Below are 23,374 nucleotides of genomic sequence, written 5' to 3'. Positions count from 1 at the left end.
CTTCATTTAAGCTTTGGATGGCCTCTTGCTGTGGTGGCACTGCTGAAATATCCTTGCATTACTGCATATCTCTCTTCACAGCAACAATTACAGCAGCATAATTCATATTGCCCTTAATTTGCTGTTATTAAACTGATAAAATGCTAACGCACTAACACATTCTCCAACATGATGAAAATTTACAGTTATTGCATTTTTTTTTTTTTTCCGTTTTCAAGCAAGCTATTTTTCATCAGAATAAGATAGGCCGTGCCATTATTTTATAATTATTGTAACAATTTCTCCTGTGAAAAGGGTCACTTTCCTTACGCAGCAAAGACTAATTTGCCTACATGCAAATTTTTGTCATTTTTCTCTCATTAACTATTTATCATAGACAGGGAAAAAAACACATTCATGAGGGTGAGCAAAAGAGCAGCCCAACAAAGCTGAAACTAATATTTTGCAACTCTAATGATTTTTTTTTTTTTTTTTTTTGCATCCTTAATTAGATAGAATAAGGTTGATATGATTAGGTCAGGATGTAGTGTTTTTCATTAAAAATACATTTCAGAAACTGTATTCCAAATGTGCCCTTGCAATTAAATAATGAATCTGACGCATTCCTTATTATGGACCCAATTAATATCAGAGGCAAGGGCATAATTTTAATAACTGTGGGCCACAAGGCCTTCATTAGCTGAGTGAGAGAAAGGAGAGATGAGGAGAAGGAAAACAAGGCACTCACAGGAAGAGAAGCAGCCTGATATTGAGCCAATTTTAGAAAGTTATTGAAGAGTACACTCTTAAAAGGATAAAGACAATCACAAGTGAAAGTCTTTTAAGGTTAATCTAGTACTGAAGGCAGGTTATAACGAGACTGTCCAACCATAAAACACATTTGTTGGTGCGAACAGTTTATTACAAACCATAGTTAAGATTTACTGTTAAGAATCATGATTGTCTGTCTTGTGAAAACAGGATCAGTTTATTCAGCAAAAAGTCCAAAGTGATATGTTTATATTCACAGAGGAAGTCAGGTGAATACATAACAACATAACATTGGCCTTTTACACAGGATACTGCTCTTTGTTTCCCATTTCAAACCAATAGTCAGAATTGTTTAACCATGACTGCATTTTTTTTGTAACCATAAAAATGTCTTATTGGCACCACAACAACAAATGTTTTTAACAGAGGACAAAACCATAGTGTTTCCCTAACCTTAACCAAACTGCTTCTGTGCACAAACTTAATATTATAGTTTTGTCACATCATAAAAGGGTACAATATTTATTTTTCAGCTGTGTTTTTAAACTGTTAATCTGTGGTTTCTATCTACTCTGGTATTATGAGAAGGCATGGATAGGCAACCTGTAAAGTTTATGTTGGAGCACATTTGAAATAAATGTAGGACTTCTTGTTTGGAACCCTATATAGATGTTCTTCAGCTGCATGGGATCACAAGTTGCAATTTCATTTCTTACCCTGTTTCACCCAGGAAACAAGTTGGAAATCTGTCAGCCATTATGCACTGTGCTTGACCAGCCAACCTTCGGTTCTTACGTACCTGAAGTCCCTCTTGTACACTAACTGTCATCAAATTAATGAGGCTAACAGATTAGGATTTTTTACACATTAAACAGACTTCCTCTTAAGATAAGAGAAGGCTAAAACAATCAAACTATGAAATATGTATTCTGGTTTCTCAATATAGTGTTTTATGAGTTTGTTCTAGACAGGAGTATAAAAAAGGGGTGAAGTGAAGCAAACAAAAATGAGCGAGGATCATAATTAACTAGTTAAAAAGTAGTTTTCTGGTTGTGCTGTGCAGTTACCTTGTAACTGAGCAAAATCTGTCTGACACTGTTTCTCCCTCCAGCACTGAAACAATAAAAAAAAGAATCCACATCCAATAACCAACCTGCAAATGGCCTATTATTATCAAACTTATAATTTTCACAAGGGGGTCATAAAATATAATCTAATTTTTACTTTCTCATCAATTAACTTCATATTATGGATTCCTCAGTGCAATAAGATCATTGAGTTGCTTCATGGTTTAAATATTACTGGCAGGTTAAGTTGTCAGCATTAGAACTGGCTAAGCAAACAGAACTCTACTATTCTTTAATTTGCTCTAAAGAAGGAAAAGAAAAAAACGAAGTTTCTGTCAAAGACCATTAGTCTTAAGTGTTGTGCATAACAGCTGAGAGAGGGGGTTACCTCAGCCACCAATTATGGCATTTTTAATTATTGAAATTCATTAAATACCTCACACTTTTTGTTCCTCACTGCTATTAACAAATGTAGCAGATGCCATCATTTTCATCATTTCTGTGTTAACCACCAGTGAAATTGTTTGCAGATTTGATGTCTGGGGACATAGTAATGTAGTATGTTTATTTTTTATAATTATTTTTTTGTTCTGATTGTTAATGTTCCTATATACCACTTTGTGGGGAAATGTGAGTAGAATAAAGTATATGGCTTTAGATTCATGTTACCTATAGTGAATATACCTGTACCTATACCTATACCATTTATTTCTGCTAATAACAGTTCATTGCTGTTGTTCAAAGTCAAAAACAGGTTTATGATGAAGCTTGAAGGTTAACAAATCTGTGCAGTGAGGCAGTCAAAGGTTGACAAATTTTGATATGAATGCACAGTGTACTCTGCAGAGTAGTCAATTAGATGCAAATTTGTACCAAATGAAACTAAATATTCACATTCCTCGTAGTTTATGGCTATCAACCTCTGAGCTAGTCAGTGTGTTAGCATGCTCCACATCATACTAGTGGTTCAGTAATGAGCCCCATTAATTATGTAAAGGCAGTGACATAGATGGGCCTAATTAATTGCCTCCTGTCACCCCCCTTGATTACTGTACCTGGAAGGGAGATGTTAATTTCTATAATACTTAAGCAGGTATGCAAACTTTTTGTCAGATCCACTGCTATGACAATGACAGAGTAGTAGAGTAGGGCGCCAGCTTACCTGTTGTAAAGTTCTTTTGTTGTTAATTTACCAGAAGGAAACTTTCCCAGTGGTGGTGGTGACATTGTGATAATTGAAGGAGAGAGGAAGAGATTAACAGAAACAGAGAAGGTAGGAGAGGGGAGGAGGGAGTTTGTGTGCTGGCCCTGGAGATGTTTTCGCAACCTGATTGCATCAACATTTGCGTACCTTCGTGTTGTATATCTAGGTAATGGGTTACCAGCAGGCGAGTTTGGGAACACCCAAGGTACTTTACAACAGCAGCATGGCTGGTGGGGAATAAACCTGCACAGATTGGAGTCTGGGATGCTGTCTGTTTATCATATGGGATGTGTTCTCCATCTTAATGTACAGCAGCAACATGATGCTACCACCTGACCAGAGAGTGATTTCTACTAATTACCTAGTGACTAAAAGAACATCTGTAAGTTTCGTTTTATATACCGTAAAAAGTAATTTAGAAAATATACTAGTGCATGATGTGGACACAGGTGAGTACAGAATGCAAACTTTTGAAATACTGAAGAGCCATGTGGAGATGCATTTCTTTCACCACACTTCATAGGTATCCCTGCAAATAAAGAGTTGGCATCATAAAGTCTATCTCACCTTTACACCCTGATAAGGCAATGCAGCGGAAACTACTGAAAACACAATTCATACTATAACACAGTTGTTGATCTGGTTAATTCATTATGCTTGCTGTGAAAATAGTACAGTGACGTCAGTGTCGGGCAATCTGAGATGCAAATCTAAACTCAGATAGAAAGAAGATGTTTGGGACAGGAAGGTGGACAGAAGGAGCAACAAGCTGTGACAGGATACACAGGAACTGTTGTCACATGACAATAGAGCCCTGAGCTTCTGAACAGGAACCCATAACACCAAGAGCAGAGTGGAGGAGCTGAGTGCTTCAGTGGCACAGGAGAAATGTCAGAGGGCAACTATTGGTCTATGGTGTGTGTGTGTGTGTGTGTGTGTGTGGAAATGTGTGGCCACTGGGGTCAACCCAACCTCCCCCATCTCCAAGAGAGTGATGTGGTCAGGGTATATGTGTGTGTGTGTGTGTGTGTGTGTGTCTATATGTGTGTACGTATATGACACTGAGGACTTTTTCGGATTCCTGTTCAAAGGTTAACACTTGGTTTTAGGGTTAAGGTTAAAATTAGGTTGGGGTTAGGGTTAGGACTGAGGTTAGGCATTTAGTTATGATGGTTATGGTTAGGATTTAGAGAATGCATTATGCCAGAGTGTCCTCACAAAGACTGTACAAGCATGTCTGTGCTTCATGTGCTTTACTACATACATGTGAATGCAAGCCTGTTCACATACTGTACATACAGATTGCATTTACACAGTATGTGCTATATTGTGTGTGTACCATATACATTTAAAAGTGTAACCTTCCTATGTGCCTGCATGTGCATGTCACATTAGAGTGGCTTCTTCAATTACAGTCCTGTAATGCATTTTTTTAGTGAACAGTGCTGAGGGCCCCGATGGCCTGGGGCAATAGCAAGAAGGCAGGCAAGGACAGAAGCAAAGTAGCAGCAACCACAGCATCCACAGTGAGAGCATTAGAGAGCTCAATATGAGATATGACTACAAAGACTACATGCCTGTGTTCCTGAAAAGGTCATGGACTTTGCTGGGCAGTAATGTGTGAAAGTGTGTGCACAGTGTTTAAAAAAGAAAAGAGAAAAACATGCAAAAACATGCATAAAGATCAAACACATGTACACATTAATCCTTCATGGACACAAATATGAAAACACGCATGGATTCCCACTAATGTATTAAGGGCCCCAATATGTGTGTGTGTGTGTGTGTGTGTGTGTGTGTGTGTGTAGACAACCCACAGTCTCATAATATCATGGTATCATAGTAGGAGTGTGCACATCAAAAGTCACTCCCTAAGCCTCCTGATTTAATTTAAAGTAGATGAGGTGATACACTCAGTTTTCTTTTCAATCTCCAGTGCTAGTGTCTCATCCCATATCTAGACCTGCCCACAGTTCCAGTTTTAGATAGAGAGAAAGGAGAAAGTGTTCCAATATGAACTCATCGGTGTGCACAGTGTAATTACAGAGAGTGTCAGCCCCATTGCTTAATGTGTCCCTCACAATTAATCCAGTGAGAGAATGTCATTATCTACTAAAGCCTGGGCCTGGGCAGATTTTTCTGTCTCAGGGAAAAGGGAGGGGAAATGAGAGAGTAAAAAAGAGGAAGCATGTCAAAACAAGGACGAGCCTTTGGTTAGCAGCCCACAGTATCACCAACCTCCATGCCACATGAAAGTATGGGGTTAAGATACTTGGAGATTGTTTCAAAACACATCTCTAAAATGTTTCAGACACTCACCTATTGTGAATCCAACAGTGAGGAAGAGCTTTTTACTTCTTCATAATATGAACCTTCACTCATCACCTGTCAAAACATGTTCAGCTGGAAGAGTTTAAATGAAAACCAGGTTTTCACAACTCTTTTCTGCCCTTCCCTCCTCATCACCCACCCCTCTCTTTCTTTCTACCTCCATCAGACCAAGTTCCTAAGGAGACCTGGCCTATTGCCTTGCCATCTTATAATGTGAAACAGAAGGCAAAAATGGACTGCTAAAGACTGAGAAAAAGGTTTAAGCAAGAGCTTTCCAAACATGGAACAAAATTTAGAGGTCTCGTCTTACGCAAGTTCCAGAGGTTTTGCAACCAAACCACCTGGCTCACACAACTGTGGGTGAAGAATGTGGTTTACCAAAAATTTTGTTACAAGTGTAGACCAGTGAGATGTGATTATTGTGGAAATAGAAGTTCATTATGTCAGCTGAAAATATTTTACACAACATGTACCACATACAACATGAACATATACTTAGTCAAGACAGAACAATGCTGCATGTAACTCATATGAACATGCATATACAGCCTCTAACTTCACTGAAGTTTTACAGCCTGTACTTGATAGATCTGATTCTTTGTGACTGTCGTTAGTCACTTCTTTTTCCGTCTCTTCCTTCCCTTCCTTTAAAGAGCTTGACCTTGGCCACTTCCTGCGGCCTGGAGGGCATGAGGAAGGTCTGGTGATTGTGACAGGTGTCGCGTCTTAACAGCCCCATATGACATCCTGAGGAGAGATGGACATTTTGAGTTTTTTCTTTTCTTTTTTTTTTTTTTGCTATAGGATTTCCCTCATAACCTTAAGGAGACAACATGTTATGTGCGTGCGTGCGCGGATGTGTGTATGTGTGTGTGTGTGTGTGTGTGTACAGTGTCTATGTGAGCAAGAATACGTGTGCATGTTTTTCTACCAATTCCAAGCTCTCATTTTGGTTACTGGATCTGATATTTACCCAGCCTCTGAGCCCTGATCAAACCTGAAGCATTTCCAAAGTCTAAATTTGGGTATCAAAGGCAATACTCCACTTTGGCATCTGTCTGAAGCATCTTAATACAAAGAGAATCAAGCATGATGTCCTCAAATATGTGGACCATACACATAGAAATGCATCTTAATACCATAAAAAGGGATTATATGAAGTGTCATGTCTAAAAATACTCAATTAGTTTAGTGCAATGTATTAGTGAAATGATTGGTTCAGATGTGTTAATCCTCACTATTAGGACTTGTTTATGGCCATTTTTTACCTCTGGGTTAAGGGTAGTACGTTAAATTACTTATAAAATCATTTACATTTATATAGAGGTGTGTTGTAATGCCATTGAATGCACATGCTTTAACTACATTAATCCTTTAATTGCTTGTATCTGTGTTATGTATGGAGGGTCACTGATTTAAGTTTAGTGAAGTCACAGAATTAATGTTCAGTTCAGTAGTAATTCTTATATGTGGTGCGTTAGCTTTAAAAACGTTGTACTGTTTCATTGTTTAGGATGGAACTATCAAAGAGGCACTTACAATATGAGCATTAAAATTTTGAAGAGACTCAGGCTCATTGTGCCTTGTTAAATAAGGTTGTAGGTAAACTTCAATATGTTCCAGAACAAACCTGGAAAAGTGAGCTCCTTAGGGCCAAGGGTGAGTCAGACATGGCATGGAAGTAAAAGATGGGCTCCTTATCTGATGTTAACTGCAGGCTGAAAGTAGGCTTTATTTTCTGCAAAGGAGATTAGTAACAGTGAATTATGCATATCTTATTTTCTGGATTATCTCAAGCACTCAGAGATACTATCATGCTGGATAATCTCTTTAAAAGTCGTTCAGTTTATTCTAACTGTAAATATAGTCATTGTTGCTTGTTTATCTTTTCTCGAAGTCCAATTTATCCTGTGCTACTTTGAATGAAGTGTATTATTGCACTTTAACTAGGATTATTCAAGTTGAAATATTTATAGACAGTGATCTTTGTTTTATAGGCACTTTAATGAGAGAAGGGTGGATGAAAGCTACTGTAGCATACTAGACATTTTGTCACTCTGTGTGCATGCAGTATGTGTGTGTCCCTGCATGCAAATATGAATGGGTGGCCTGTCTTGTCCAATGGTGCATTTAACCAGATACAGACCTTTGCTTCAGCCAAATCTGGCCCAATGCAGACAGTGTGCATCCATGCCATTTTCAAGCTGCTCCAATTATATCTGCCAACCATCCACATATTGGCAAAATTTATAATAATAGCGTATCTATTTCCATTCTAATGGCTGACATTGCTTGGCTTATCCATGCATGTGTGTCAGGAGTCTTTTATGCTGTATGGGTTGGTCTGTTCCCAGCCATGTGCAATGTGCTGTAGTCTTGCTCTTGTACTGTATGTGTATGTGGTGTGTTAGTTTGTATGTGCATGCCCTAATATGCGTGTGCTCATTCACACATGATGTGCAAAGCTTGTGCATCTATACTAAAGTAAGCATTCTTGTTATTTCAAATTGGTGTGTGCATTTGAGAACCATTGCTGATTTTTTTTTTGTGCGCCTACATCAAGTCTGCATCTGTTGGATGAGCCCAGTGTTCAGCAAACAGGCCTTGAACCTGGGTCTGCTGAGAAGTCAGGGGGGTGTTGGTGATGGTGCAGTGGAGGGATTGACCCTGTAAAGCTTAGAGACCCTCTGCACAGTACACACTCCTCTACCCCTCCTAACCATCTCTCTGCAGCCCTCCACTGCCTCCCTCCCCACATTCCCTGCTGCCTAGCCCCAAGTGCCTGCAGGCGTTGGAGATATACGCATGCGTTGCCTCATAGTGTGAGGCTTTGTCTGTTTGTGAGCCTGATGTATGTGTGTGTTAGCATGTAGATCAGTGTTACTGCTTGTGTGTGTGTGTGTGTGTGAGTGTGTGAGGGTGTGTGTGTGTGTGTGTGTGTGTGAGAGAGAGAGAGAGAGAGAGAGTGAAAGGGAGAGTATCTTTGTATGTGGATGAGAATTTGTGGACAAAAGAACCAAGCATGTCTACATCATTTCTCAGTTAATAATCGTTGATTTTCTATGTTGGGAAGGATGTTACATGTTCATCGACTGCCATTTGTTTTGAAATGTACAGACAAATATATGTTTTGAGTTTAGAAAAAAAAATGTGTATAGTTTTATTGATATCGGCGAATCTTTTTAAAGGACAAAAACAACTGTGAATGTATCCTACTAACAAGTATTATGTATCCATCCTCAGACTAAAATACAGCGATCACTTTCACAGTCACTGTGAATAGCTCCTGTAAGGCAGTGGATATACATTTAAACATGAAAATGTCACCATATTTATCTGGGCGATATGATTGACCACTTTTTTTCCCAAAAGTTCCCAAATTTCTCAAAGAATTTTTAAACACACCAAAATGTCCATGTGAGTTGTACTTAAGAAACAAGACCCAGTGCGTTTGGTTCACTTATGTGTTTTAATAGTTTTGGATACCAATGAATATATATGATACAGACAAATAAACAGCATTAGGTTTTTGGTTTGGCAGACAGTGCTCACTGGGTAGAATAAATGAACTGTTGCTTGGGTCTTTTCAATTTAAAATAGAAAATCACTGGCCTTATCATTTGAGACACAGCAGCTTCTATAAAGTGGTTGATAAAGTTTTATAGAGGGACAGATAATGAACTGGTTTGAAGACCAACACCTGTACTGCCAGTGTTAAATATTTACTTTTTGAATGTTTGGAAATACAGGTGCCCATTTGCAAACCCACCTTCTGTACGTGGCAGAATCATCCAGAGCCATTCCAGGCACGAGGTTCAGAACCAGCACCATCCTTAGTCTTTCTCTCAATAAGTCCCAACTACAGTCCCAGCCACAATCGGGGCTTCCATGTGCGACTGACACATAAATAACCAAGCCTGTCCGCCACCCAGGCAAATTCAAATGTACCTGTCAAAGTGATGAAGCACCTGCCCGCAGGGAAGCATTGTTTACATTTTCGCTCTACTCTTTGCAAAAGTGCGATTCTAATTATTTTCCCACTGTAAATTAAAGCCACGTACGACAGAACTACAAACCAAAAGGTACATGGCAGTGGCAGGAGGAAACCCCAATCGTCCAATGTGTGCATTGTGCCAAGTGGTTTGGGAAAAGGTTGAACAAAGTGTGTAGTGGTAAACAGAGGGAAGGTCAGCAGCTTTTGTCTTTAAAAGTAGAGACAGCAGAAGAGACAGAGGGGAGAAAAAGGAGGTACACCCCACAGGCTGTGTAGTGAGTTTACCTCTGTTGTGCTCATTACAGGCAGAGTCTAGAGAACTTCAACCAACTGGAATACATTATGCCCTCACATTTCATACATAATAATGTGCCAAAAATGTACTGCATTATTTTTCATACCAATGGACAGAGAGAGAGAAGGAAAGGCAGAAAGACAGAGGGAGGGCAAGGGAAATATTTAATTAGTCCATGAGAACATGCAAATGAAAGATAAAATTAGACCTAAGGATGAGAGAGTGTGTGGATCTACATAATGCCTATCTACAGTAGTTTGCATCCATCAGCAAAGGATCATGGGAAACTGAAAGGCCTGTTCATACCCATACCTTTGGCTCCTGTCTTGGACATTTGCCAAGCTGGACTCAGCCTACCTACCTATAGTGACCTCTCCTCACCCAGGCACATACATGTGTACACATATTTGCATATTAAACACAAATTAAAACAAATAAATTCAAACACCACAGTGACGAAAAGCCTAATATTTAATGGATATGGATAACTCACTATTAGGCATTGTTAGTTTGTGTTTATTATTCAATCCTGCATCCCACATTATGGCAATGTTTTCTAAATAGTGGGTTTTAGAGGTTTAGCGTGTTTTTATTATGAATGACAAATAGAAATGTTTTTTGTAAGGTCATGAGGTCAAGTTTGGGAACTGTTTTGGTTGTCAGCAGGAACATGCCAGATAGGGTCTCAGTGGAAATGTCCTTTTTCTTAATAATGGTCAACTCTTGAAACTGTGTTTATATCAGATATGTCACAAAATGGAGTAAAATGTCAGGCACTGGTATTTGTGATGGTGAATGATGTGTGAGGCAAATACTGCATATAAAAAACACTGCACCTCTCCAAGACTATTACTAGACCAATCTGTCAACCAGTGGAAAATTACTATTTAATTCCCAGAAACTCTCTGCCCTCTTTTTAGCTCTTAGACACAACTTTAAATCCTAATTTAGTTATGGATATAGGTCATTTTTTTAAATATACCACAACAGACTACTTTGTCCTTTTATCCCCAAGACAGTTATGCCTATTTTTCTGCCCTCAAACTAACATAACAGCTAAGTGCCAAGATCTCAGTGACAGGAATTCCAAATCCATCTCTTGACAGACTTTATATTTGCCCACACTTGAATGAAGATGATTGACAGGTCAGTAAAATTTTATTACAAGTCACAGTGGATTTTAAAAAAGAAAACCTTTCCACAGGCATCTGCATTTAAGTACTGATTGCTTTTATTCTGCATTCATATGTGGTATGGAATGATTTGGTAGGTGTGAAATCACATCTTCTCCCAAGAAAACAGACTATATTTGTGAACCATGGAGCCATGTCTGCAGCTGTGTCATCCCGACTTCCTGTGTCCCTGTCCCTCCCTCCCATTCTCCAAGTACATTTGCGGTAATGTCTACAAATCCCAAAATTTATGTCCCTGCTGGAAAACATGGTTTGCCGTTTATAGTCCTCCGCTAAAAGAAATAATGCAAGTCAAGGAACTAATGCAGACTCTATCAGATTTCTAAATACAGACCCCAACAATAAATCCAAGCTTGATTGGGTTTGAATTGGGTTAGCTCACTTGAATACTATCTGCTTAACCCACAGCTGGCCTGTCTGCTCTATGCAGCCATTGAACCTAAATCAGTCACTTAGTGCTATCAAATGGAACAATGGTGAAGTGGAGAGAGAGCACTCAAGCTAGGGCTAGAAGCCAGGGTAGCTCCATAACACGACACAACAAGAGAGTGGTGTAGAGCAGTCGGGCCTTCTAATGCTCTTTCCATTTTGTGTCTCAGCAATGATGCATTCTGAGAGCCATGGTGCATTGCATGAAATGGCATCACCCAAACCAAACACACAAACACCTTTTCAAGCTTTTGTCTAGTCTTGTCAACTGGATTTCACGTGCTAATTAGTGTAGGATGGTGGCATGGCTAACATCAAAGAAATCTATTTTCATGCAAGCTAAAATACATATTACATGCACAGCACAGTAGAGAATTTAAGCAGGTGTGTTTAACCAAAGTGACTTAAAGTACATAGGCTGAATCCATGCTGTTTCTATCAACATAGTACAGCTTGATTTATAAAATCCTGGACTGGGGCCTTAACTGGGTCAAAGGCACACTTCTTGTGGCCAGTACAGGATGAAGCATTTTTTGCTCACTTTTTTTTATTTTTCACATTTTTAACTACATGTGTTTGTGATTTCTCACTGTATCACGATCAGGCTGAAAGCCACAGTATACAGTAGGAAGAGACCCATAATTCACTGCAAACTCCCACTTGTTTCCTCAGAAACACAAAAGCAGCAAATTAACATACACGTACTATCCAAACAGACTGATTGTTGCCTTGCAGAGGTGCTGATTACTTAAAAAATCCAGGTAATCAGTTGTATATGCCAAGGCCAAGCTAGAGGCAAGGCACAGTTGAGGTGATTTCACTAATGAGCATCTGAATTAGCGTTGAAGAGATGTATCCCTGCGTGCAGACCTCCTTCTGACACACACACACACACACCTTTCTTGGCTAGTCCTCTTTCTCTCTTCACTTGTGGCTCTGACATTTTGACGATGAGGTCCTTTTTACTCATGGGGCTGACTGGTTTGCAGTTTATGCAACGTTTCTAATTACAAGTGGGGTAATGGTTCCCACTGTTTTCACGGTGAAGTGCCTAGAGTTGTGTTTGGCTAACCATTTACAGAGTGACATCCATATAGCACCAAATTAAACCTCTCCTTCAGCTTGACCCTGCCACTCATGGCCTGCTGAATGAGTCTGCCTCCTTCCTTTTTCTGTATTTTTAGAGGAATCGTAATTATGAAGTCAATTAGGGGGTCACCTTCAGGTTTACAAACTGCTTGAAAAACCTTTTCCTCCTCTTTATGACCATGTGTGTGCATGTGTGCATAAGGCTTTCATTTATATGAATCACAAGCATTCGGTGATACAAACACAAAGAAATAAATTTTAAGTCATGTTAAAAATGAACAAAACTATTCACACACACATACACACACACACAGCATCTGTAGTTTCATGTTTATGTCTGAAGGTTAAAATAAATATTAAATACAAGTTTATACATAGGGATTATGCTTGTGTATGTGTGTGAGGCTTTGCAGCTAATTATCAGATTACAAAAAGAAACTGGATTATATAATTGTCCTGCTAGTACAGAACATAAATCCTTCGCACTTGACCCTGGTCATGCCCATCATTGTCCACCCTCAGGAGGCAAGGAGGGTCGGGCCTGGTTAGTACTTGGATGGGAAACTGCCTCAGAATACCAAGTGCTGCAGGGAAGGATTGGGTGTCAGGCTAGCAACCTGACCCTATAAAAACCCCATTGCTACAGAAATGATGAGTATCTCTTCTTATATATATGGACACACCCAAAACAAGGTTGCTACCAAGGTTACACATATAAAACCATATCTGAAAGAGTTAGTATCTTTCTACTGTACTTTCAAAAAGATAACCTGCCCCAAATTTCTCAGGTTTGATAAGTTATTTCTCTCAACTCCAAGTTTCAGCTCTTTCCAAAGACGGATTAGGATCAGGACTCATACCAGGAGGTTTCTTCTCATCCACTGCTTTACATGTATATTTTGGGCCATTGTCCTGCAAAACAACAGCACTCTCTGACCCTCAGCAGTATGGTTCTCACCAGATCATCTTCTTCAAATTTAAGATTCATGACATGCTGTGCCAGATACAGCAAAGCAACCCTATCACATCACAGTGGGGTCTTCCTGGGTCTTCTTCCATGGAGCCGACTCTCATTCAGACACCAAAATACAGTGCAACTGGACACTGTTGAATCTTGGTAGTGGGGCTCAGCCTGTATCTGCTTCTAAGCTTTGGTCCTTTTTGCATCCTTCAAATTGTCCTTCTGTTCAATCTCAGCTCATATTTCCTAATCCAACCTTTAAATAACAATAATTATCATGCTCACAGGGGAATATTGAGCTACTCAGACATGATCTTTTTGCCTTTACCTCAACCACACAATTTTTTCTTCTCTTGTCCATGTTCAGTGTGGAGCACATAATGACACCCAACAACACAAGAAGAACCTTTGTCCATTTAAACAGGCTGAAGGACCGATAGGAAGAGTGAGGGCACCTGTGATACGACAATATTACAACCCATTTCTTTCTCACCACATCTAAGGCATACTAATAACTTTGTTTAGTCAATGTTAGAAAATCTTTGTAGAATAACCTGGAATTAAAACTAAAGGCATGCTGATTTGAATCACAATGGAGCTTTTACTTTCAACACTTTACAGGAAGAGTGGACCTGTCTTTTACCTCCTACAAATCAAGCCCTACTGAGAATTAGTTTGTTCATGTGCTCTATGCCAGTGCTGCTGATCTGGTTGCTAGAGTTGTATACAATTACAATGATTAGCAAAAATTAGATGGCAAGCTTCAGACTGATTTTAATATGTTGTACCTGGGTTTTTTTATGTTCTGTCATCCCACTAAAACAATGTTAGTAGCACATACTGTTGTGTTGTTTGTGATTTTTTCCCCACATGTACTGTGTAATATCACTCACACTTTGTATACACTGTAGTGGAGAATAAAATGAATGTGCCCTAGATTTTTGTTTGAGAAAAAGAGACCTTTAAAAATCTGTTCATCTTCATTGTCATTATTAATACATTCTTAGCTTCCAGTATGTATATTGTAGTACAACCATTTGTGATTTTTTGTCTTCATGTGTCTGCTTTATTAGGTAACAGTTTATGACTATATCTGTCCATTGGAAGACACCTCACCAAGCTCCACAGTAACCAGTGATGATGCACCAAGGGAGGGTGCACCACTATCAGAGGGCGAGACCTGCACACATGTGACAGTCTACACCCTATATCTGAGTGGGCTGAAACAAAGATACAGGCATTTCCTCCGCCGACCAAATGGTGCTATTGTGGAGGTGGGATATTAACATATTATATACCATCAATTTCTAAAATGCAATAAATTTTCCAGTTATACTGTTGGAATTGTGAAATACAGGTTTTGTTTTAGGATTTTCTGGATCAATTCTGGGTGTTATCCTGGTGGAGGAATTAAATGCAATGGTTTCTGCAGTATGAAAGACTACTTTTAAAATCAGTTATATAGGTGAAATGCAGGTAATTCAAATTAGTCTTATAGCAGATTAATTACACACTGAAATAATAATTAAAATTTTCAAAATAAAATGTTGCAAAATTACTATTGTTCAGTTAAAGTCAGTTGTATCACTTTGTTAACATGGCTTCAGATATTATAGTAAAAACCAACTAACCTCATTATAATGTAAGGGGTTTCTAATAGACTAAAAAGCAATACAGCAAACATTTTTCGACTATAATAATAATCACAAGGCACAAATGATAAATTCTTCCTAGTTTAGAGAGAGTGTATACAAATGTGTATGTGACCGTGTGTTTGTATCTGTGTGTGTGCATAAATGAGAAAGAGAATAAGAGAGAAGCAGGAGCTTGTACCCACAGGAGAGAATCAGGATGTGTCTGTGAGAGTGAGCAGACAAAGGTTTATGAGCCTGAGGTGGGAAGATTGAGTTCCCAACCTGGCTTCTAAGCAGATTGTTTTACGCCAGCTTGCTTGAAACATTGAAATCCCACTGTTAAAGTGAACTGCATATGTATGTGGCACATTAGCAGAGAAAAGCAGAGTGTATGCAATACCTACAATGAGCAAAGAAAGTCAAAATCTAGACTAAAATTCAATCAGAGTTAAAAAAAAAAACAAAAAAACAAACAAAAAAACTCATCAGCACTGTTAACATGCAATCATGTAACTAACGTTGCCCTGATGTCAACTTTACTCAGTGATTGCACTTACAAGCAACCAGATGTGTATTTATCCATGTTTTCTGCAGAATAGTGCTGAGCTGGCCCAGTGGCTTGCAGGGGTACATAGTCCTACTTGTCCTAGTTTGACAGCTAGGTTGGACCTGGTGGGGGCAAAGTGTTTGATGCAATGGAGAGATTGAGAGTCACTGATGTTTCAGGGGGAAAAGGAATCAATTGCCTTCTACTTGTTTTGAAACTGCTTGGCTTGCAACAGGTAATTACCAGATAAACCAAACTGGCCTACCTTACAATGAAAACCAGGACTGTGGTAATGTAATAAATAAATATGGTCCTTTGTTCTTTGTCCTTTGTCTTGAGTTTCTCATCCTTAGCACAGTGGATGTCACAGTAGAGAGAGAAAGGATTTTGTGCAGCCACAGGTTTTATTGATAAGATTATAACATGAGTCACTATTACTGTACCAATGGGTACTGTAAATGCTGAGTCTGTGGGCAGGAAGTTGATAAGTGGAGGATGTGGAAAACGAAGTCCACATGGAGGCACATGAAGCCCTCCATTGCAATAATTATCTGACCACAAGTACAGAGAGAGCCCATGCCTATGCCAAGTCTACACATTCTTCTAAATGTGTTTCTTTATATTAAAAAATAAATGTTCATTTTAAAATTTAAAATAAAGACAGTGATTATTATTATTAAATCTTAAAAATATGTGTCAAAGGATAAAACACACAAAAATATTATAAATTATGTGGAAGCCTTGATTGAGTTGATAAATGTAATTTAGACATAACAAAATGAGACTGTTAATGTTAAAAAAAAGTCAAGTAATATCAACAAACTTTTATTTATTTTTTGGTTGTAGGTGGTTATGGAAAGTGGCAAAGTTTAGATGGTTACAAGTAACTGAAATTTATTGATCAAACATATTCATATAACATTTGAATATTTTTCCAACGTTCAACTTTTTTCAACCTATATAGAGAGAGAGAAACGTTAGATGGGTTGACAGGACATAAACACTCCCCCTTTCCTCTCTCCTCCTTGGTTGCATAAACTAGTTCCTTATTCTTTAATCAGTTACATAAAAAGACAAGAGTACAGCTCTGTGGTCTGAAAGGGTGACTAACTCTGACTGATTTGTAATTTTCTCCTTGGGCAACACCAGATTTTAATTCATTTTCTTTTCTTTTCAAACAAAATTGACTCAAGGATTAGCCCAGAGAAACAAATCAAAACTTAGTTCAACAAGTAGCTACTGCTTAGCAAATCTATGTCAACAAAACTCACATTTTTCGCTGTTTTTTTTGTATATAACAAACATTTACAATTTGAATGCTATGATATAAAAGCCAGTCCATAATCCTGTTTAAAAATGTGCTATTACCTATGATGAAATGTAATTTTAAGCAGCCAAAAAGCACATTATGTCAATTTACTTTGAGCTGCATAGTAATTGCTTCAACTCACATTTAGCACCTTTTCACGCAGGCTCTTGCAAGACAGGTTAGGACAGACTGATTCACAAATTGTTGCCTAATTAAAAGTAGTGCTTTGTTATAACTACTGCAGTAAGACAAATTCATTTCGTTACTCAATCATTCTGTCAGTTCCCAAGAGCAACCAGCATCATCCCAACAAAATTAATATTTTGAAGTTGGAATGTCAGAGGAATGAGGATGGAGGGAGTCATATACGGTAACAATTAGCTCTGAGGCTTTGTTGCGTTCTAATGGTTCTCCGTCATAATTTGAATGATGGTGAGTTTATGTGAGTAAATACACTGCATGATATATTTATTACTTGTGTCACACCATTTCTGTGTGAATTTGTGTGTGTGTGTGTGTGTGTGTGTGTGCGTGTGTGTGCATGTAGCCTCTAGACCTGTGCATAGCAGATGAGACATCTGGAGAGAGTTGTATATAGCCAAACTGAGCATGCACACATTGCAACAGATACACACAGCTCTTCACCTCCTACAAAAAGATGTAGAAGTATTGTATACATATATTGACTACACCCATAAACACCCCTCACACATGCACACACACACACACACACACACACACACAAAACTAATATCAGCTTACTGAGAACAGAATTAATTCCTGACATTTCAACTGTGAGAAATCATTTTTACTCTGCAGACTCACCATTCTTTAAACTGCAAAGGGAGATTCACAGAGGCCACCTTAAGTGAAAGATAGGTGTTACTGTCCTAGGGAAACACATAGACACACACGCATGCTCTATCTTTATGTTGCTCTCTTTTCTCACACACTGTGTCCCTTGGGTTTTGCTGTCTGTTTCTTGCAACTTAACAGGCAGGGGCCTCCAGTAGCAAGACATGCCGGTGGCATTCCCTTTCACCCACTGGTAGTGGGGAGCGATAACACCGATGCACAGTGTCGCCGGGAGAGCACTATGCCATTCCCCTTCGCCTCACAGCACAGACCCTCACTTTACATATTCAAAACTAATCCTCCCCTGAATATATAAGACTGATTTTATGTATAGAGCAAGATCTAGGAATCACTAAGGGGCATTCCCAGTGCTGGGAAAAACACTTGAGCTGATTTTATTAGTGCTTTATATAATTCTGGCAGCAATATACACACTGTGACAGGGTGCTGTGTACAAACTGGCCTTCAGATGTAAGGTGACAGCTCCTCAGAGAGAAATAACAGCCATGCAGGCACTACAAAAATTAAATAGATAAAAAAATATAGAATGAGATATAGAAAAAGGCTCGACTATGAGATGCAGTGACCACAGTAATGCAGAGAAGTTCCCCTCTGTTCTGAGATTTATGACATTTTAAAGCAATTTTATGGGTTTTCCTGTATAGGCTTATTACTTTATTCACTTATCCGAATAATAGCATGTTTTATGGTTATGTGGTTACACTGTTATATTACTAGACAAAGTACTATGTAGCATGAATCCTGTTTGAGCAATAAAAACTAATACAATTTGCTATTCTTTCAGTGAGATATGCCAACATATATTTGACATTTTTACACAGGCTTTATTGCAACATATCAAAACATCATTACTTTAATTTTAACATTTTAATATAGGCCATGCACCATGCTCGGCAGACAATATGCTTTTTTTGTTATTATTAGTATATTCTTTGTTTTATCGTCTGTTTTTGAATCTTGATCATCATTGTAGATGGCAATTTAAGCAGGATGACAGTGACAAAAATGTTTAATTTAATTTGACTGTGTAATAATGTAACTCAATTCTCTGTACCAGTTAGTTGAAAGACTAATCCTGCTACTTAAGAAGTCTGTTTCCATTTACTGAGGAAATATTGACGGATGGCTCATTTCCTTTAAAGAGTTGTGTTTTCGCAGGCAGTGTCCTGGACACCAATGCCCCCGAGGACTTGCTCCTCCCATAGACTAACATGACCACAGCTCCAGGGGCCAGCGGCTTTGCATAATACCCTAAAATTACTTCCAAAATTTGTCTAAACGAACACCTTAAAAAGCAAGTCCTGGAAGAAGTGCCCTGAGCTATAGACACTGTTAGACACTGTTTGGAAGGAACAGAACAGCGAGGTGTGTCCTGTTTGATTTGCTGGAGAGTGAGAGGCTGAGCAAGAGTCATGAGAAATTAAATTTTTCTGTTGTTTATTCAGCTATTATTTAACTAGCTATGTTGACTGAAAGTATTTTTCTCTTTCTGTGTTGCATCATTAGCAAGAAGAAGAAAAGGAGTAAATTTGAAGTCGTGGGTATGTTGTAAGAAATATAACAATGACGAAGCCTTTATTGACTCTTTAAAGGAGTTAATATTAATGATACATCATATGCCCTCATTTAGTCTGTTGCCCAAGGCAGATGTCTGTAATATTGACCATGTTGAAGGAATCTTCTAGCTGAATCACAACAAAACAAAAAGTTAAAGCTACGTTCCCATCAGTGCGCTCTGATAAAAGACATTAAAGGTAAAGTGAGGTGTAGCTTTTCAAACACTCATTACCTATAAACAGATGTTCCCCAGCTGCCAACCCACAAAATGCACTGCTGACAACAACTGTTAGGGCTGAAATTATACAGGGAAATGTATCTATATAACCTAGGACCTTCAGAGAAGGCCTCATAACCACTCTGTCTGAAGAAACAAGATGGCTGATGAAGAAATTAATGCAGGAAAAGTCATTATCTTCCCTCCTAAAACCACAGTGGGTTTATGTCCCCCTGTGTCGTTTTTTCTCCCAGGCTAGCATTTAAGTGTCGATGGACTTATAAAAAGATAGGACAAGCCAACTGTGCTCCTTTTGTCTCCTTTCCTCCATATGGGAGGCAGCAGCATGTGCAAGAACTGGCTCAGCTTCTGTAAAACTTCCATTAAAGATGCACAACTAAGGCTCTGCCAGCTTGAATATTACCTTTCTCCGCAAATTATTTATGGCTCGGAAAAAACGCTGATGATTAGCATCTCTAGCGACTTGTATAAATAAAAACACTTTTCTCTGCAATTTCAGCTGTGCTTTTTTCTCTCTTTTTTTGGAATGTGTTCCACTGTTCGCAGAAACAAAAGGTATGCACTTTATTCACTTAGCAAGTTTTTGTTTTTTCTTAAATCTCAAGCAGAGATTAATGTGCTATAATATCCATGGTTTGTATAATTAGGAGAGGAGATTATATTTTGTATTTTTTATAAAAACTGCGACAAAGCTGGGAAAATATGGTGATGATAGTACTAATAAAAATACTAATGATCAATCTATGAAGTGAGGAAGCAGTGAAACACAAAGTTGGAAAGAGCAGAGGATTACTCTTTTATAAGAGACACCTCATCATAATATGCCATCAAATCTCACATTAACAAAGACTGTCTTGGCTCACCATGACTCAGCCCGCTGTCCATCTACACATGATGATCACTCTTTGCTGGACCAATATTAACCTAATTTAGCATGCAGAGAATATGAAGAAGTTAACCTTTTGAAAAACACCTTGCAGCAACATTAATTGACAAACCGCATCAATTCTCTCTCCTACCCCTCTTTTGTAATTACTCTGCCGCACATTTGATTGCTACTGTGGAGCTGAGGAACCACGCTTCATTTGCCGTGAGGTCATCGGCAGCCCTCAGAAATATGAATATGATTTATACAGGAAGTGAGTGTGCTCTGTCTGCTGTGTCTTTGTGTATGTGCTGTCTGTTCTTCATGTGGTGTGTGTGACCACAAGAGACAGAGACTGAGAGAGTGAGTGAGAAAGAGAAAGGGGAATGTCCTTGGCTACTACTGTATGTTGCATGAGGAGATTAATGCCTCCCTGGCAGCCATATCTGCTTAGCAGGAGGACTTCTCCAAAGTACACCGCATGTAATTATCTTGCAAGTTTATACTAGTTTTAGATAAGGATGCACTCTGTGGCACATTTTTGAAGTTTGCTCAATTGCTGCTCTATCCATGTAATTTGCAACTTTAGAAAAGTGCCAGCCTACATTTTTCACATGACTACTTGATTCTGCTGTTATGAAAAATAGAGATTTGTAGAAAGAATGCAGAAGTAATTTTGACCTAACTTTTACATTTTGGTTATGATTTATATTTTATTGAATTTATTTTTTTTATATTATATATTTACAATTTCCCATGTTATCACTGCTTATAGCAGTCAGATTTAGGTTACATTTTATATCACAGTGCATAAGTAGGCCAGCCCAGAGTTGTGAGAGCTGCTTACCCTCTGGGACGAGAGGTAACGTGTCATATAAAGTCTCCATTTCTGTTTCTCCTCAAAGTTCACTCTAAGCACCAGGACAGCCTTAGAGACTATGCATGACAACACTACTCACAGGCCTTTAGGAATATAGCAGTTCTCCTGCTCTTATCCAAGTTCAACCTGTATTTTGAGATGCTTCAGACATATGGCCCTGGGCTTATCAGAAATTTAACATTCTTGTGTAGCTCAGATATTGTCAAGTTTCTGTGTCATATTTAAGTATTCCTGACTGTGGCCCACATGTTTTTTTTTTTTTTTTCACAAGGTGATTAATAACATAGGTGCTGTGGACAATGCTGCCAGGATGGTGCCCTGCCCAGGTCAGGGCTCTGCCAGTCAAAGAGAGGACAAGGACAGTGCTCCACATGAGTTACGGAAATGGAAGAAACTCTTTGGGAGTAAGTAGCAACCTGATCACTAATTATGTTGGGTTTTTTTTTCATTATGTTTGAGAGCACATGGGACCGTTTTACCTGTGTTAACCTTTCTTACCTGCTGTTTGCTTAACAGAAGATACACAGTTTCATCTGGTGTTTCATTCCCTCAGGGTCCCATCGTGTTGAACCATTAGGGGGAAGCAGGTGTGGCTCCAGTTTTGCAATGCAAGACCTGAACCAATGATGTTAAAGTAAAGACTACCTGTGATAGCTGGACCCTTAAAGGTATAGTCAGCGATTCTAATTCATTATACATTTTGCATATTCAGCAAACACATTCCTCTTCCTAGCCTTACAGTTTGTGCACTCCCCCAGGTGGTTGTGTACAGCCGTTACTCTGTAATAACTGAGAAAAAGATTAGAGTTGGACTGGCTGATTTCAGCAAATTGGCATATGGAGCACTCTTGCTCATGCACAGCATAGTGGGGAAAGATAAGCTAGAGTTCAGAGAAAAACTGTAAGGGAGGAGCTATGATCAGGCAAAACCTGTGTCTACTAGACAGGTGGGTAAAGTGATTTTGACGTTACACTGAAAACTGTTATGATATAACAATTTAATAACTTGGTAATCTTTCTGGTAATGTTATAGTAGTGAATTACATTATCAATGTCACATTAGCCTGTTTGCTAAATGAACCTTTTCATGGACATTTGGCTACATGGCAAGTTTGAAAATGTCTCCTTGTGTTCTGACCATACCTATAACATCTGGACATTGTTGTGGAGTTGTACTAAAATTGTTCTAACCTCCTGGAAGGTTACATTTTCATGACACTGAATGAAAATGTATATTTTAACTCAAGTTTCAAGCATTTTTAAACAATGTGAGGCCTATATTGGCAACCTGTATAGGAATATGACCTGCAACATGGCCATGTGAATTTTAATTTTAGAGTATAAGTCACCTATGAGGGGCAGATGCACTGGACTCTGATATGTCTCCTTTGGCATAAGCTCTTCCCCCAGTCACTAGGATTGTTGTCACTTTACTGTAGGCTCATGAACTCTGAGAGGTGAGGTTGCGAAACGCTGACTGAAACGTCTTGTGGGACCAATATCCCAGCAACCTTTAGCTAGAGTCTCTGACTGTACATTTAAGTTATGTAAGTTCAGTCCAGTCAAAAGTCTTTAATGTGCGTAGATCAATTTGTCCTTTCGCAAACCATGTCATGTAACATTGTGTCATTAGATGATGTTAACAACAATTTACAAATATAAACTGTTAGCATTGTTTTATAAAACACACTTTATGTAACATTAATAATGAGTAGAGATTTTCCTGCTGTTTGGTTCATTACAGTTGTCCTGTAGTAGCATTCCTCCTGCAAAAGAAAGCCTCGGGCAGTGACTTTCCTGTATACCGCCACAGTGGTAATTGGTTACAACCAACTCATTAGGATTAGAGAGATAAAAAGTCAAAAACTTCTCAATATAAACTAAATTATGTTCTTAAATTAGAAAAGACAAAATAATATTGCAACAGTACACTAACTGCGTAACAAATTCACATTTAGTGTTATTTTAATAAATCTGTGTAACATGTAGTGTTTCTTTGTTCCTCCTCCTCGTGTTCTTTGTCTGGTCAGACATATATAAATGTTCTCATTTCAGTATGTTCATTGTGTTTACAATTGAATTCAGGTGATGGATGTGGACATTCAAATTTGGGTGAATAAAAGATTTAATTGGAGTTTTTTTTGTGCCCAATCTC

At 38.5% G+C, this 23,374-nt stretch overlaps 1 protein-coding gene across 1 annotated transcript in view; it reads left to right on the top strand.

Annotated features, from left to right (window-relative positions):
- ofcc1 (orofacial cleft 1 candidate 1) overlaps positions 1–21,846 on the top strand; it is a 73,341-nt gene extending 51,495 nt beyond the window's left edge. Inside the window, exons 20-22 of the mRNA XM_026292851.1 lie at positions 14,387–14,587; positions 21,491–21,623; positions 21,773–21,846. Of these exons, the coding sequence (XP_026148636.1) occupies positions 14,387–14,587; positions 21,491–21,623; positions 21,773–21,846 (408 nt within the window). The remainder of the gene's footprint in view (positions 1–14,386; positions 14,588–21,490; positions 21,624–21,772) is intronic.
- The last annotated feature ends 1,528 nt before the right edge of the window (positions 21,847–23,374 follow it).

The sequence above is a fragment of the Mastacembelus armatus genome, chromosome 20 (genome assembly GCF_900324485.2).
Source record: "Mastacembelus armatus chromosome 20, fMasArm1.2, whole genome shotgun sequence".
Lineage (NCBI taxonomy): Eukaryota > Metazoa > Chordata > Actinopteri > Synbranchiformes > Mastacembelidae > Mastacembelus > Mastacembelus armatus.
This window is presented reverse-complemented; position numbering and strand designations above follow the sequence as displayed.